Source organism: Triticum urartu, chromosome 2 (genome assembly GCF_003073215.2).
Source record: "Triticum urartu cultivar G1812 chromosome 2, Tu2.1, whole genome shotgun sequence".
In the NCBI taxonomy this organism is placed as follows: Eukaryota; Viridiplantae; Streptophyta; class Magnoliopsida; order Poales; family Poaceae; genus Triticum; species Triticum urartu.
Window position 1 is genome coordinate 680,989,360 of NC_053023.1, and position 14,598 is coordinate 681,003,957.

At 47.1% G+C, this 14,598-nt stretch overlaps 2 protein-coding genes across 3 annotated transcripts; one reads left to right on the forward strand and one right to left on the reverse strand.

The window, feature by feature from the left end:
• Nucleotides 1–1,704: 1,704 nt before the first annotated feature.
• LOC125539692 (protein REVEILLE 7-like) lies at nt 1,705–3,945 on the forward strand. The gene is made up of 4 exons (XM_048703201.1): nt 1,705–1,892; nt 2,147–2,327; nt 2,436–2,863; nt 3,031–3,945. Exons 1-4 carry the CDS (start codon nt 1,878–1,880, stop codon nt 3,661–3,663), a joined length of 1,257 nt encoding a protein of 418 aa, XP_048559158.1. The 5' UTR covers nt 1,705–1,877; the 3' UTR covers nt 3,664–3,945.
• A 2,815-nt stretch (nt 3,946–6,760) lies between these two features.
• LOC125539693 (PH, RCC1 and FYVE domains-containing protein 1-like) lies at nt 6,761–12,130 on the reverse strand. 2 transcript variants are annotated; one of them, XM_048703202.1, is made up of 10 exons: nt 11,700–12,130; nt 11,345–11,431; nt 10,726–10,815; nt 10,550–10,636; nt 10,256–10,450; nt 10,109–10,156; nt 7,838–9,874; nt 7,604–7,750; nt 7,187–7,467; nt 6,761–7,102 (listed from the first exon to the last, which is right to left on the reverse strand). In XM_048703202.1, the coding sequence occupies exons 1-10, from the start codon at nt 11,745–11,747 to the stop codon at nt 6,985–6,987; spliced, it is 3,138 nt and encodes a 1,045-aa protein (XP_048559159.1). In that variant the 5' UTR covers nt 11,748–12,130; the 3' UTR covers nt 6,761–6,984. The 2 variants fall into 2 exon arrangements, with proteins under 2 accessions (XP_048559159.1, XP_048559160.1); XM_048703203.1 differs by lacking the exon at nt 10,109–10,156 and having other exon boundaries at nt 11,700–12,127.
• Between the last annotated feature and the right edge of the window lie 2,468 nt (nt 12,131–14,598).

Sequence of the window (14,598 nt, forward strand, 5' to 3'; positions counted from 1 at the left end):
ATTTTTTAGAATACAGCAGTAGGTTATAAATTTTGTATTAGAATTAATGAAGCCTCATCTAACTGACACAATCGAAGATGAAAAAAGGATATGATTCTTACTAGACGGATATGATTCTTCATGTACGTAGCTTGGCCGACTATGATCCTTAGACAGCTGAGTAGCATATCTCTTCCAAAAAAAGGAAACTAGGATGCGCAAAACTTTACTATCATCACACTTCTATGCAAAAATGCTTGATTCATTACCAAGAATACTTAAAACTAGCATATTTTCACAGTGTAATACCTGAGCATGTTTGAAACCAAACGGTTTCAGAATTTTTCTCTCCTTTTGAATTTTCTAAAAAAAAATCTAATTCAGGTGCTGCAATGGGACCTGACTCCTGAGACCCATTTGCTATTTCCACAAAACAAGAGGCAAATATCTAATAGCTACGTGTAGATGAATAAGCGTATTTGATTATGATAAAAATGATTATCTTCTTTCAACCAAAGAAGAGGGAAATATATGATCACCATGTGTAGAAGAAATAAAACTTTAGCAAGTACCTGATTATAAGAAAAATGATTATTTCAATGATTGTGTTTATCATTTATGACAATGCAGGTTTTCTAGATATTTCTGGAGGCAAGATGCTAGGTATCCTTTGGCTACGCTTTTGGGTTTTGCATGCTCTTTTGCCGATCGAAACTCCAAGATATTTGTGTAGGGGAACACTTAAATATTTTGGATTTTGCTTGTTCAACGTGTGAAGATGGTATTCCAGTCTCTTGCGCTTTTTCGTCCCACAAATCAAGCGGTAAATATCTACTAATCGCTACGTGTAGAAGAAGACAACTTCAGAGAGTATGTGATTATAAGAAAATCGGTTATTTCTAGGGCCCCGTTTTTCATATATGGTATTTCAACTTAATTAATGAACTGTTCTAGCCTCTCTTTTTAGTGTTCATTTGCCTAACTTATCTTTAGTTTCGTTATCCTTTTCGTAATACTAAAGTCTCACTTAACCGATCGGCCGACTATGATTCTTGATGTATGTAACCTGGCCGACTACGATTCTCATGTCTCTTCCAAAAAGGAAAACCTAGCATGCCCGAAACCTCACCAACGCTTTTTCTCAGAAAAGAAAGCCTGATCTGATCAATCACCAGGAACACTAGTCGAAATTCTTTATGTGCCAATACCCTCACTGACCGGCGAAATTTCGGCCTAACAAAACACATCCATCAAAAGTGTCGGTAAAACACGCGCGCACCACAGCTGAAATCTTGCGGAAAAGAAGAAAAAAGGGTGAAAAAAAGAGGCGATGGATAGACAGTCACCCAACGGGTAGGACGAAGACGCATCCATTTCGTGCAGTCCCACCCCACGGGCGGGGAGCACAGCACATGGATGAACCACACCACACACGGGCGCCACGTACCGTCGTGGAGACGTGACCTCGCTCGCTTGGTGCCAGTAGTCCTCCACTACCCAACAAACCGTGGGAGGGAGGGAGGGAGGGAGCGGTGGCAGGTGAAGGAAAGGCAGCGAGAGCCACAAGAATCGAGCGGCCTCCCGAATTTGGGCGCTAGGATATTTGCGCGAGTCAGAAAAGCGCACCGGGGAAAAGCGCAAAGCGACCAAAAATCCCGTCCGAGGTGGCACCCCTGGCCGAGCCCTTTTTCTCCCCCCTCCCCTCCCTCCCCGTCGCAGCACACGCCTCCTCATTTTCCTCATCTCCTCTCCTCTCCTCTCCTGCTCTGCTCTCCTTTGGAGCGAGAAGCAACAACAAAGATTAGGAGCTGCTGATTTCGCCTCTGTTCTTCGTCGTGGTCGTCGCAGCGAGATTTGGCTTTGCCGGCGCTTTGATCTTGAAGGATCTGGAGAGAGATATGGCGCGTTTTCAGGTAATAATCGCTCGATCTTTGCTCAGATGTGATTTTAGTTGGAGTTGAACATGTTGATGAAAGATCCACGGCCGCCAGAACTGTTTTTCTTTTGTTTTCAAACGAAAAAAGATGCTAGATATTTGTTGGTTGGAAAATATCTTTTATTTCTGCAGTAGAATTTAGTTTGGTGAAACAAAAATCCAAAGCAGAAAATTCAACGTTTACCCTTCGAATCGAGTCTAACAAAATCCTCTCCTTTCTTCCTCCTGAAGGAAACCAAGCCGGATCTGCTGAATTCCGGCAGCGATACGCGGATGATGGCCGAGGCCCGAGCCCCCAAGGCGCGGAAGCCGTACATGATAACCAAGCAGCGCGAGAAATGGGCCGAGGAGGAGCACAAGCTCTTCCTGGAGGCCATGCAGCTCCATGGCCGCGCCTGGCGCCGAATTCAAGGTACCTTTCCTCCCCAAGAATTTCTCCGTGTCTGATGATACCTTATCATCCGAGTAAAAATGACAAAAAATCCTCATGATCTGACAAATGGTTTCTTCCACTCCGCAGAGCACATAGGCACCAAGACGGCCGTGCAGATCAGGAGCCATGCGCAGAAGTTCTTCTCCAAGGTCACCCGGGACTCGTCCGGCGACAGCGGCGGCAGCAGCCCCGGCGGTGCCGGGCCGCCGATCCAGATCCCGCCGCCGCGGCCCAAGAGGAAGTCGGTGCACCCGTACCCGTGCAACCAGAGGAGCGCGCAGCCGGGGAAGCACGCCCACGCCGCGCTCCTCCGGGTCGACAAGCCTCAGCTGTCCATGTGTGAGCAGGGGAATGGCTCGCCGACATCCGTGGTGACCACCTCGCAGATAGGCTTGGGCGGCTCCGAGAGCTTCGACAGCGACACCTCGACCATCGACGTTGAAGAGCGATGCCCCACGCCGAGCACGGGGACCGCCGAGGTCGCTGTGCAAGCGCCACCAACCAATGATTCCAAGGTATACTCCCAGCAAAATCATAGTAATATCTTGCAAGAGTAGCTATCCGGTCTTAACATGTCCACAAAATATCAAAACACCAGCAGATATTTCATTATTATTACTGAATGCAATGAAATTCTTCAATCTTTCCAATTCTGATGAATTTTCTTGATTGTGTGTTTCAGAAATCCAAGGGCAGTAGTGGTACTTCAGAAGAAGTGGTGTGTGACAACACGTCCGATGCTCCGGTCCTGAAGCTGTTTGGAAAGACAGTTGTTGTGAATGAATCACATCAGCTGCCAAACCCTGGCACTTGCAACCTGCAAACTGCCGCGGATATGGAACTGGATACTTCGGCCGAGACACCCACCAGTGCACCAGAGGCGAACACATGGAGCCCATGGCTGGCAAACTCGCAGCAGTTCATGTACTATGTTCCTCAAGGGGCAGTTTTCTTCGGCTACAACAATGGAAGTGTGCCGTACCCCGTGTCATCAAGCCCCAAGGCAGATCAACAGCACCAGCAACATGCTTCCGAAGCCGCCGCCGAGCTTAGGCGGAGGGAAGCGTCGTCGAACACGGCCTCCAGCAGTGTGGCTGAAACAACAGCCCGGAATTCTGCAGAGTCATGCACGGGAGCGGTTGGCGGCGACGACGAAATGGTGCATGCTGCAGGTTTGAGAGAGCGTGCGAGCCCGGCCTTCGTCCAGCAGCGAGGTTTCATGCCGTACAAGAGGTGCGCGGCCGAGAGCAAGGCGATGCAGCCCCAGGCTCCCAGGGAGGAGGCGGATAGAGAGATGACGAGGCTCTGCTTGTAAACCATGGAAGGCCTGAGGTACAGAGTGTTCATTGGGCGTCTGTGATCTCGCCCCATTGGCGGAGGTTCAGAGGTCGACGTTTGACCTATATAATTTTGGCGTAGTTGTAGTAGGATCGATCGCCCTGATGTAAATTAACTATTGCACAGCTCTCATCAATGGCATGGCAGGAGAATGCCGCAAGGCCTTCTTAGTTGTACTATGCTTTTGACAGATGAACCGAACACCGACGCCCTACTTGCAAAATGTTTAAGCATGGCAAATGAACTGAATACTTCATAAGTACCACTGTACTATAGTTGTTATACTAGATGATGTGTTGTGCTGGGTGAATATAATTAGATGAGGACTGGCTGTTTAAGCCTTCTTCTGTAGACGTCCTCACGGAAGAACTTCCAGAATTACGGATCATGTTATATGTGTTTTACCCACCCACAGGTGTGAACTTGAATCAGAAGAATCAGACACTAGCAGATGAAAACCAACCTACAAATAGGTAACCTTGAAGGTATTCTATGACCCTCTTTCGCTCAACAACTAAATCAACAAAAAAGTCAGGAAGATGTCTCACAACTTCTGAAATTTTACTTTGTTTAGTTCAAATAAATAGGGTGAGGGTCACAAATTTGCATCCCTAACGCTACTACTTTTTCGGCTAAAAAACACCCTACTACCTTTTACCTTCCAATGCACCCCCTCAGTGTACTTCAAGATCCGTGCTGACGAACAATAAGATTTTGTGTCTGTAGTTCTTCGTGCGGGAATCCAGATTAGTTGTCTTCGTATCCTCAACGGTTGCAAGGAATAGGGTCGAGAAGCCTATCGCTGATCTATAGCCTAGCGACGCCTTGTGGTGTGAGGAAGCAGGCGGCGTCCGCTTTAGATGCAAGAAAAGATGTGGAAAGGGCATTTGGGATTAACTGCCACCGTGATCTTGCACAACAAGACCACTAACAATAAGTGTGGCCAAGATTTGGATTACTACTACGAATTCATGTAAGAATATGGTGTGTCCAATTAGAAGAAAAGACCACATCCGACTCTTTCCAAGTTCAATACGAAATTCGAGATGCGGAAACTCACTAACATCTTCAAAGATACCTCATCGTGGAGTGATGGACGTGGACGTGGAATGGGCAACAAGACCACTGGTTATATATATATATATGTGTGTGTGTGTGTGTGTGTGTGTGTGTGTGTGTGTGTGTGTGTGTGTGTGTTCATGTCATGTGTGTTGAACTTCGTGTTATGTTTGATGAGCAATTGTGTTGAATTTTAGCTTGTGGGTTGATGAGCGATGTAATAATTATGTACTAGAATGTTGTTTATTGTTGGATAATGCGGCAAATAAGCCATGCAATGGCCAAAAAAATGTTGACCCAAATGTGCAACAAACAGATGAGGTTCTTAGTGCTGCAAAGCTAAAGAAAAAAGAAGTTCAACCAAAAGAAATGAGGAGAAAGAAAACTCGGCTTGCTAAGTTACTCAAAGGGAAGCGCCAGCCAACTAAAATTGTTGCATCCAAAAAACAAAAGAGCAAAGATATGTAGCAATATGTGATATCTTGTTACCATTCATTCCTAAACTACTTACTAGAATTTTTATTGCATCAGCAAAAGAAACATGATGGTGTAGAGCCTCAAGTAGGAGTGGAGAAGGATGGCCGCGATAGAGGAGCAGATATGGAGTTTCAAGAGTGCAACACGATCATGAGTGACACGCAACTCTTGACAGCTACCACTTGTGATGAAGATATGTTCTTGCATGTATGAGCTTGTTAGATACTAGTATTGTGGGCAGTCTTGACTAGTATTTTGGACAGGGTTGACTACAGTCTTTTGTGGACTAAGTGTACAAGTAAAAGGGCCAAATCTACGTACTTGAATGAATTTATGTAAGAACAATTTTCAATGTTAAGTACTTCAAAAATTAGTTTGTTCAGACCTACAAAAGAATCTGTAATGTGTTAAACTTTCTGTTGTTGTTTCCCTGAACCTGTTAACTGAATGCCCATGTATTAAAAGTGCACGGGTGGTAGTATTGAGACCTGTACCTGTACATAAGTATGACTCAGGTTTTCCTTTTTGCTTGATGTTCGCTAAACTGAACTGAAGTGGTGGTGTTTGCTAAACTGAACTGAACTGAACTGAACTAAACTGTGTTGTGTCGTTTACAGCCTTGTAATACTGCCGTTTGCCGATCTGCTGCTGTTTTGCCGAGCTGCTGCTGTTTCGATGAACTGAACTGTATTATCTAGTACTCCCTCCGTTCCAAATTACTCATCGTGGTTTTAGTTTTAGTTCTTGAACTAAAACCACGACGAGTAATTTGGAACGGAGGGAGTATTATGTTACCTGAACCGATGTTCTGCTCTGTTCTCTGCCTGAAGAAATTGGGCTCTGTTCTTTGTTCTCTGAGTCGCGACGGCTGAACCCATGTTCTACTCTGAACCATTGCTGGGCTCGTAGCTACCGGCGGTAAAGAAGCCCACTTTATTGAGGTGTCAGATGGGGTCGTCGGAGGGGGCAGAGGAGGCTGTCAAAGGGGGCCGTCGGTGGGGCGAGTGAGCCGTCGAATTCGGGGCGGAGGGAGTAGCCGGAGGTGGTGGAGAGGGCCTTCGAGGCCGTTTTCTCCATCGCACGCCGCCGGACTGAGATCACCCTAGAGGTGCAGCCGGCGCTGCTGGCCGTAGGATTGATTTGGACGGTGGATGGTTGGGGGGCAATGCGCGCGGAGACTTGAGACCACAGCAAGGCACTGGATCTCGGCCCGAGCGGCGGCGGGCGGCGAAGACGGCGCGGGCGCTCGCCATTGCTGCGGCCCGTGGGAGGATGAAGCTTTCGAGGGGTTTGTATTAAGCTCGTCCTCCGTCGGAACAGAAATCATATACTGATCATCAAGGTTCGATTCAGAACTGATGCGGCATCAGCTTTGTTTTTCTTCATCAATGACACATTGACATTCCAATCAGGAACACGACAGGAGACCATATTGGTCGCAACCATGTGTTCCCATCTCATCAGCATCAAACCTATGTGCAACTAAATCCACATAGGTTGATAGATACCGTCGCGCCAATTCCTACCGGAAGCATATCTACAGTAGTACTCAGGTCAAATGGTAGATCAGATCTATGGGAGTAAGTCTTGACTGCCCTCCATTGTACAAAGCAAATGGTAGATCAGATCACTTGGTATCAGCTTACAAAATTCCATCAGCTTCATGCACAAGTAGGCCTACTTGCTGAAGACTGTTCAGTTTGGTCAGTTAACATTGGTAGCACCGGTTACCTCTGTACAATCATGTTACCGGTCGTCGCCATTAAGCGCGGTTCGGGTGTGGTGTTGCCACTTGCTCAACGCTGCTATAATTTGCATATACCCTGCTCTTGTTCTCTTCCCACCAGCACTGAGCTGCCTTCTCGCCAAAATGCTTCCGACTGCAGACCGAGATTATCACATAAGTATAGTGGCAGCTAAATAATAATCATCAACGGTAACAGGTAAGGCTTCATAGTTTTCACCTGAATCTTATCCGCCTTATGTCTTTCCTTCCACCAGGGGATACGGCAAGTGTGACATACACCCCTCGCTCAATCTGCTCTATAACACCCTCAACAGGAGTGTCCACGGAGTCTGCTTCGGTGGTGTAGCCATCACGGTCGAATGTTCTGGCGATATTTCGATGACTTAAAGATCCATCTGTGGCACCTGGTGACGGTGCTTGTTCCGGGATGCTATTAGGTGTCATCTTTGAGTTCTCTGGTTGCTGGCCAACTGAAAGTTTCGCTGACAAGGCATTACACTGCACAGTTTACAACGGCCGAACAGGTCATATATCAAGGGGGAGCAATGAGTGATCCATCATGCAGCATATGAGTTATCTGTTACCGGAAAAGAAACTACCAATACCGTGTAATGAGGTTACATGGAGATCATACCTGATTAGTCAGAACCTTTATGATATCTTTGGCAGCTTTACACTTTGCAGCCTCATCCCTAACAATGAGCCATGTTTCATCAAGTCTTTGTTTGTACACTTGGACTACAAGATTTTTCTGTTGGCATTGCTCTGCAAGAGCCGTGACCTGGTTGAACAACAATAATAATATCAGCGTTCTTCAGTTCTCAAAGGGGGGAACAATTAATTTGCTCAGCAATGGAAAAAGAATTACCTGTGAGCGCAACTGCTTTACTTCGTCCGTGAGTATTCTTTCCATCATACTCATTTCATCTCTCTGGCTATCAGTAGACTGTCGCAAAGGGTTTCCAGCCTTCAGCCCTACAGCATCATGCATTCTTTGGGAAAAAGAGACGCCAGACATCTGATTATTTGGTACCAGCTGATGTCTGAAATTATCTTGTGCTGATATAAATTTGGTGGGACACTCAACTTGCCCCCATCTTTCAGTTTTCACTTGGATTGGAACGGCAGAGTCCACATTTCTTTGATTGGGACCTTGTACTGAAGCCATCTTTTCGACAATGAGGTTTGCTTCCTTGAATAAACGTGACAACTTAGGCGTGTATGCCATTATTTCTGCTTTAAACATTTCTCCTTTGCTGATCTTTGGCTGTGGCTTGACTTCGCCAGAGTACAAGGCTTTCTCTAGTTGACAGAAACACACATCGCAGACACGATACCTTCTGTTCCTGTCTGGCGCAAGTGCTGCGTTTGCGGTCTTGTTACTGCTGCAGGAGTTGCAGAACATGGAACCACAGTTGTAACAGTTGTGTTTCTTTCTAGTAAAATTAAAAACCATCTGACATCTGCTGCATATGGGTTGGTCCTTCACTGAGATACCCTTATGCAAACAGATTGCAGCACTAAAATTAGAGCCACAAGCTATACTCTGAACTTGTCTACCTTCTAATGCCTCTACTAAAGTAGGAGAGCTCCTATTGGCATAGTCACCTAAACCAAGTTGTCCGTCCGCACCTTTACCCCAGGTGAAAACCTTTCCGTTCATAGTCAGCACGGCTACGTGGGAAGAACCAGATGATATCTCTGTCACAAACTCATTCTTAAGTACTCCTCCAACAGTGCAAACAGATTGACCATCTGCCTGTGGGTTCCCTAGTTGCCCATGTTTGGAACTTCCGATAGTAAATACCACCCCATTAGAAGTAAGCACAACAGTCAGAGCCATCCCGCATGAAACCTGAAGAAAATCATGACTGATGAGTGAATTGACGCATGTTGGTACAAGCTTCATCTTCTTGTCAGCATGACCCAGCTTCTCCTTATCTGCATCTCCCCATGTGAACAGGTTACCAATTGGAGCGTTGCACTTGACACTGCTCATTCCTTCAACAATGGCAGCTGTGTGCCATGGCCCGCATGCCACGGATTTCACCCGTAACCCTTTCAAGGACTCTACTTCTTTTGGCCTAGCAATTCCTTGTCTATCCCCATGACCAAGAACACCAAATGTTCCATCCCCATATGTGAATAGCTGACCAGAAGATGTTATAATAGCTGTGTGCCAGTCGCCACAGGCAATTTTCGACACAGAAATGTTGTCCATAGGGCCAAACAGTTTATGGGGTAACCATTGGTTCCTTCCATGCCAGTTATTCAACAGACCCAAGCCATGAGCTCCTTCACCCCATTCAAAAAGTTCGCCAGAAACTGTGACTGCACAGGTGTGCTTTGAACCAAATGCAACAGCCTTCACATGTACAGAGGCAAGGGACTCGACCATTTTAGGACACTGGGCGCTGTCATTTACCTTGTGTCCCAGTTTCCTGCCACTCTCCTTGCCCCAGGAGAAGACCTCCCCTTGCTTGGTTATTATGGCTGCATGATTCTCCCCGCAAGCAATGCTCTGTACATCGAGCATTTTGGTTGATCCCACTAACCTCGGAAGTGCCTTTGGAATATCTTCACTGTCTAATGCACTGCCAACAACATCACCCCAGAGAAAAACATCCTTCAGAGAATCCAGTCTGCATGCTGCACGGGGCCCTTCAAATGCTTTCACTTTAGGTGTTCGACTAATGGTCTGTGTCTTATGTTTGTTGTTAGCAACCAAAATGTCCTTCAAACTATGTCTAACTGGATTTGCCACCTTGGGACTAAGCCTCTCCAGGTAAGAGTCTACATCAGAAAATGTTCGCTGTCTTTGGTAAAATAATGCTTCCGAGCAATCAAGGTAACCACCAAATAAATCTTTCTGTGTCATCCTAGGACTCCCATAAGATGGATATACCTTCAAGAAGAAATTCATTAACGAAGAATCAATCCACAGAGGACACTACAAAATGACAGAGAACATCCAGCAAAATATCTACACACTTAAGCATTAACGACTCTTAAGATGCCACTCCTTTTGAAAAAATACAGTTCAGTGGTAAGTGCAATAATTTATATGCGGATATTTATTGATACCAATTGCACTTATCATGCTAACTGGAGAGAGAATGGTTTGTTGAAATTGACACACCTCAGTAGTAGAACCTAAGAATGTTGTGTTTGTCCATTGGACCATGCCCTGAATCCAAAGTTTAGATAGACCTAGTTGACCACATGAATCTTTCTGAAACGAAAATAAAGTTCACTTAGATATCACCATGTAAGTGCTGGAACTAACCTGCTTGTGCCTGGGTGTGTCGTGCACAGCTGATAGCTTGCTCTTTCGCTGGATATAACTGCGGGGAGTACTTGTGCAACTGGTCATCTGCCTGCTGCTCTTTGACCCAACTGATGAAAATGGACTAGAAGGACCCGATATTAAGGCTGTCAGACCAAGATGCCAGCACTCAGCTTGATCTCTGTCTCTGCAGATCTGGGTCAGCATGGTTTTTAGAAGATGTGATAGTAGTGATGATCAATGGACACTAACATCCTACAAATGAACTGATGTAATATCTGGCAAGGGATATACCAAGTCGAGTGAGCACTCGCCATTTCTGTATACGAGTGACAAGGATTGATGTTCCTTCTCAGGCCAACGCTGACGATAAAAGTTTGTCTGCAAAATTCTGAGATCCTTAGAACTAGTGGTATATTATATGATACATAGATAACACAATAACTTGTTCAGGGTAAGGAATTACGTACAGTCTTCTGGCCAAGGATTACAGTTGACACAGAATTTAAGCTCAGGTGTTTCTCCCTGTCTTTCGAGTACCACACCAGTGTCTTCTCATCCTGCAAGAAGAAGAAGAATACTTTGTCATGACCGGAAGATGGATTTTAGTTGCATAGCGGTTCACCCTGCTACAGATTTATAGGTCATAGTGATAAACTAAAAGGAAAAGACCAAGCTGTATACTTCAGTTTGATTAGACCCATTTATTTACTGTCGAAACTTTAACAGCTAGTAGGTTAGTGACACCGATCGCGGTTGGGCATTTACAAAGAATAGAAATGCAAAACACTAGCTAGTAGGTGCAGATTAGTATATCAACCATAACTTTATTGCCTGCGAAACTCAGGAAAATCCCCATGACAGTGACAGATCTGTGTACTTGAGACAGTTTGAGCTGCGAAGTCCGCAGTCAAAATAGTAAAATGTATAATGATTGCGCTTGACATGCGAGTGACTGCAGAGGTCCAGAGGATGAGGGTAGCTTGTCTGCAGTAACTTAAATAATTTACATCCTATGCTCCCTGATTTAAATCCTCAGCTTTATACTACTCCTACATCAGCAGGAGGCAGAAAAATAGGAGTACTCACAGAAGACAGCCTGAAAGGGCAGAACTTGGGCTTCCCTCTCTTGCCACACTTGAGGAGATGCGCGCCCTTCTTGAGAGCAACAATGGCCTGGATAATAAGAGGAAGAACCAATCTGTCAGAATCAGATCACATTCTTGGCTCATCTAACCCGGGAATAATATGGAATCTGCAAATCTGACCAGTTTTGAAGTAAACAGAGAATGGTCAAGTCAAAGTAAAAAAAAGCATATCAGGCCTTTTAATAATCCACACAGTCTAAATCAGCCAAGAAATCTAAGAAATGGGTCCAAACAGATTCACGAGGGGATGGGAGGCCAGAAGGAAAATCGAGAAGGAAGAAGAACTTTTTACCCACCTGCTCAACACCCCTGGTTGGCATCCTCCCGTCGAAGCTCCCCGCCATTGCAAGCAGAAAAGGGGCAGATCAAGCAAGCAGATGGCAAGAAGTGGGATTGGGCCGTCGAATAACCAGCATTCGCCCGCACACCGCAGGTGACAGTCCTATGCCAAAGATTGATTGCAGTGAAGCGACTGAAAGAGAAGGTGGAGAACTAGCAGCGGGCGGGCGGGCGAGGAGGATGAATGAAAGGAAGAAAAAGGTGGAAAAATATGGGGCAATGGTTAGAAAAAGGAGATGGGTGTCTCTTGCAGCTGCAGGCGGAGCTGCTGCTGCAAAGGTGAGACGTTGGGGCATCGGCAGTTGGGCTTTTTGTCAGGGACACACGAGGCGTGCGGAGGCGTATACCGAGGAAAGGCGCGTCCGTGTCTTGTTTGGGGCAAGGCCGCAAGGGGACGTGGAGGAGCCGGCAAAACGTGAGCCGGAGACAGACCAATAATGTAATGTAGTCGTCCAAGAGTGAAAGAATCCATTACAAGTTACGAAAACGCTTGGATTAGTAGCAGGTCTCCGGTGGAATGGAATGGCTCACGAGACGCACACCGCCGCGTTGGAGGACGCGGCGGTTTTGGCCGGGTGTGCGTTAACAAATCGCCTCTCTTTAGTTAACGGTTGGCGATGTACGTAGATTCTATACGAGTGGACGGGAATGAGTTGAGTGTGGTGAGATAAAAAGTTTCCTTTCCACGGGGGATCCGATCCTGCTCCGCCGCACCGATGGCACCGGCGGTGGGCCGGCGACGGACGGCTCGTCGGCGTCGGTTGGGAGTAGTAGTGGTTGTGAGCTCGCCGCGGAGGAGAGCGCAGTGGATTCAGCTGAACGAAATGGCGAGCGCGGGCGGCCGGCAGCATGATGCCCAGGGGGCCGAGGCGGAAAAGGCACTAGCCTGGACTGGACTGGACCGGACCGTACGGCCTCGCGCGCAACACATGACCCCCTGTCTCCTTTTCGTCCGAACCAAACCAAAGCGAACCGAGCCGTCGCTTTGCGTGCCGCGCCACCGTCGCCCGTTCAATACTCGCTCCTCCGACCAATACGTTACTGCTGCTGCCGCCTAGCCCCGGCAGTAGGCTCGTTTCTTTGTCTGAAAGATGGGCGGGTGGATGGATCTCTGCGCTGCGCAGCGCACATTCTTTCTCGTGTCCTGATATTCCTGTAGGCGTGAATGCGCCGAGCTATGGCGAGTCTGTTCCTGTTGCTAATAACTGGAGTTGCACGGAAACTGGACCATGGATGCAATGGCCAACTGGGTACAAAACGGTGGTGCGTGTGAGGGGCGCGCCCATGTGACCGGGGGTTCTCCCCTCTCCTCCTCCGCTGTCCGTCCAGTCCGCGGAGTGGGTGGACGACATGTTCCCCTGTCGAACCGGTTTTTGGCAGGGCGCGGGCATCAATTAAATGTTAACTAGCGGATGGATACTCACGCTACGGTCGCCGGTGCTGTGCTACGATGCTACTACCACTAGTGAGTACCCCCGCGGCCTAGCCATGTGCCACGATTCTGTAGGCTCTAGTATACACACACGCACATATATTTCTTCCGGTCTTTTTTACTCTGCATATTAGGTTTGACTGAAGTCAATCTCATCCAACTTTGATCAAGTTTATACAAAAAAATATTAACATTCGCATAACAACACAATATTATTAGATCCATCTTGAAATATATTTTCATATTATATTTATTAGATGTTATAAATGTTAATATGTTCTAATATAAATTTGATCAAACTTAATAAACTTTAACATTAGGCAAAGCTAATGTGCGGAGTAAAAAGGACCGGAGAGAGTACTACTCAATCAGAGATACTGGTTTGAGTTCCTTGTTGACTTTGGTGGATGCGCTAACATGCAACCTCATCGCAACCACCTCTTGCTTTGGCGTGGTTAGCTAGCTTTGGGGCCGTCTTGCTCGTGTGGTGCACTGGTGCTGGGCAATCCATGGGGGGGGGGGGGGGGGATTACGGGAAGGGGATGATGTACGCGCCGCTCTCATGCGTACGCCTGCAGCAGTGGAGTAACTGGCGGACAATTGGCGTATGCGCGTAAAAATGATACTCCTAGATCGCCAAATATCGGTGCACTGCACGTAGACCATGGCCCGAGACCGACTGGACTGTACTGACGAGCCAGATTCGCGACATCGACCGCCGACGACGGACGGACGGAGATACATGCCGCCCGGGCGGGCTTGTTGAACTGCGCGGGAGTGGCGGCACGCGCTAGCTGACACATATAAGCTGCGACGCGACCGGCACGCCCCGAGCCCATGGCACTGTTCGTGCCCCTCGGGCGCACCCACTATAGGCACCACTAGGCACGGCCCTCGTACGCCGACAACTCGGGCTGCGTGTGCTGCACCACCCACCGGGGCTGCCAGTAGTACTACTTCTGTGTTCCTGGAGGCCGGCGCACGTTTGCATTACTAGCTCAGAGCGAGCGCGCTGTTAGGATTAAATTAATAGATTAATTAAAAAGATAATCCTCCCATTGTAATTTGTACTTCGGTTGCATTGGCAACCGTCGCACCTCTCCCCTTGCACCTCTACGAACAATCGCATCTCTCGATCGTGTCTGTTCCCCTTGTATATATACCGAGAATCATTCAATGGAATCGAGAGTTGATTCATTCGATCCTCTCTCTCGATCTCGATTCGAAACACGCGCGACACCAAACTCTAGCGGCTCCATATCGCCCTGATCTCCGCAATAATCATCATTACTATTGCACTAATTAGTTCTCAAAAGGGTCATTCTCAGAAGATTTGGCTTGGTGATATAGTGCGTCCTCCATCCACTAAAATATTAGACACCACATACATTTGTTACCTTCCACCACCGTCCACATACCCGTGC

Bases quoted from the DNA above. Each gene is read 5' to 3' on its own strand.
- LOC125539692 (XM_048703201.1), top strand. The intron at 2,328-2,435 runs GTACCTTTCCTC...TCCACTCCGCAG, and splicing joins CGCCTGGCGCCGAATTCAAG to AGCACATAGGCACCAAGACG. The intron at 2,864-3,030 runs GTATACTCCCAG...TGTGTGTTTCAG, and splicing joins CACCAACCAATGATTCCAAG to AAATCCAAGGGCAGTAGTGG.
- LOC125539693 (XM_048703202.1), bottom strand. From the start codon at position 11,747: ATGGCGGGGAGCTTCGACGGGAGGATGCCAACCAGGGGTGTTGAGCAG. The intron at 11,432-11,699 runs GTGGGTAAAAAG...CTTATTATCCAG, and splicing joins CAACCAGGGGTGTTGAGCAG to GCCATTGTTGCTCTCAAGAA. The intron at 10,816-11,344 runs GTGAGTACTCCT...TTCTTCTTGCAG, and splicing joins GCCCTTTCAGGCTGTCTTCT to GATGAGAAGACACTGGTGTG.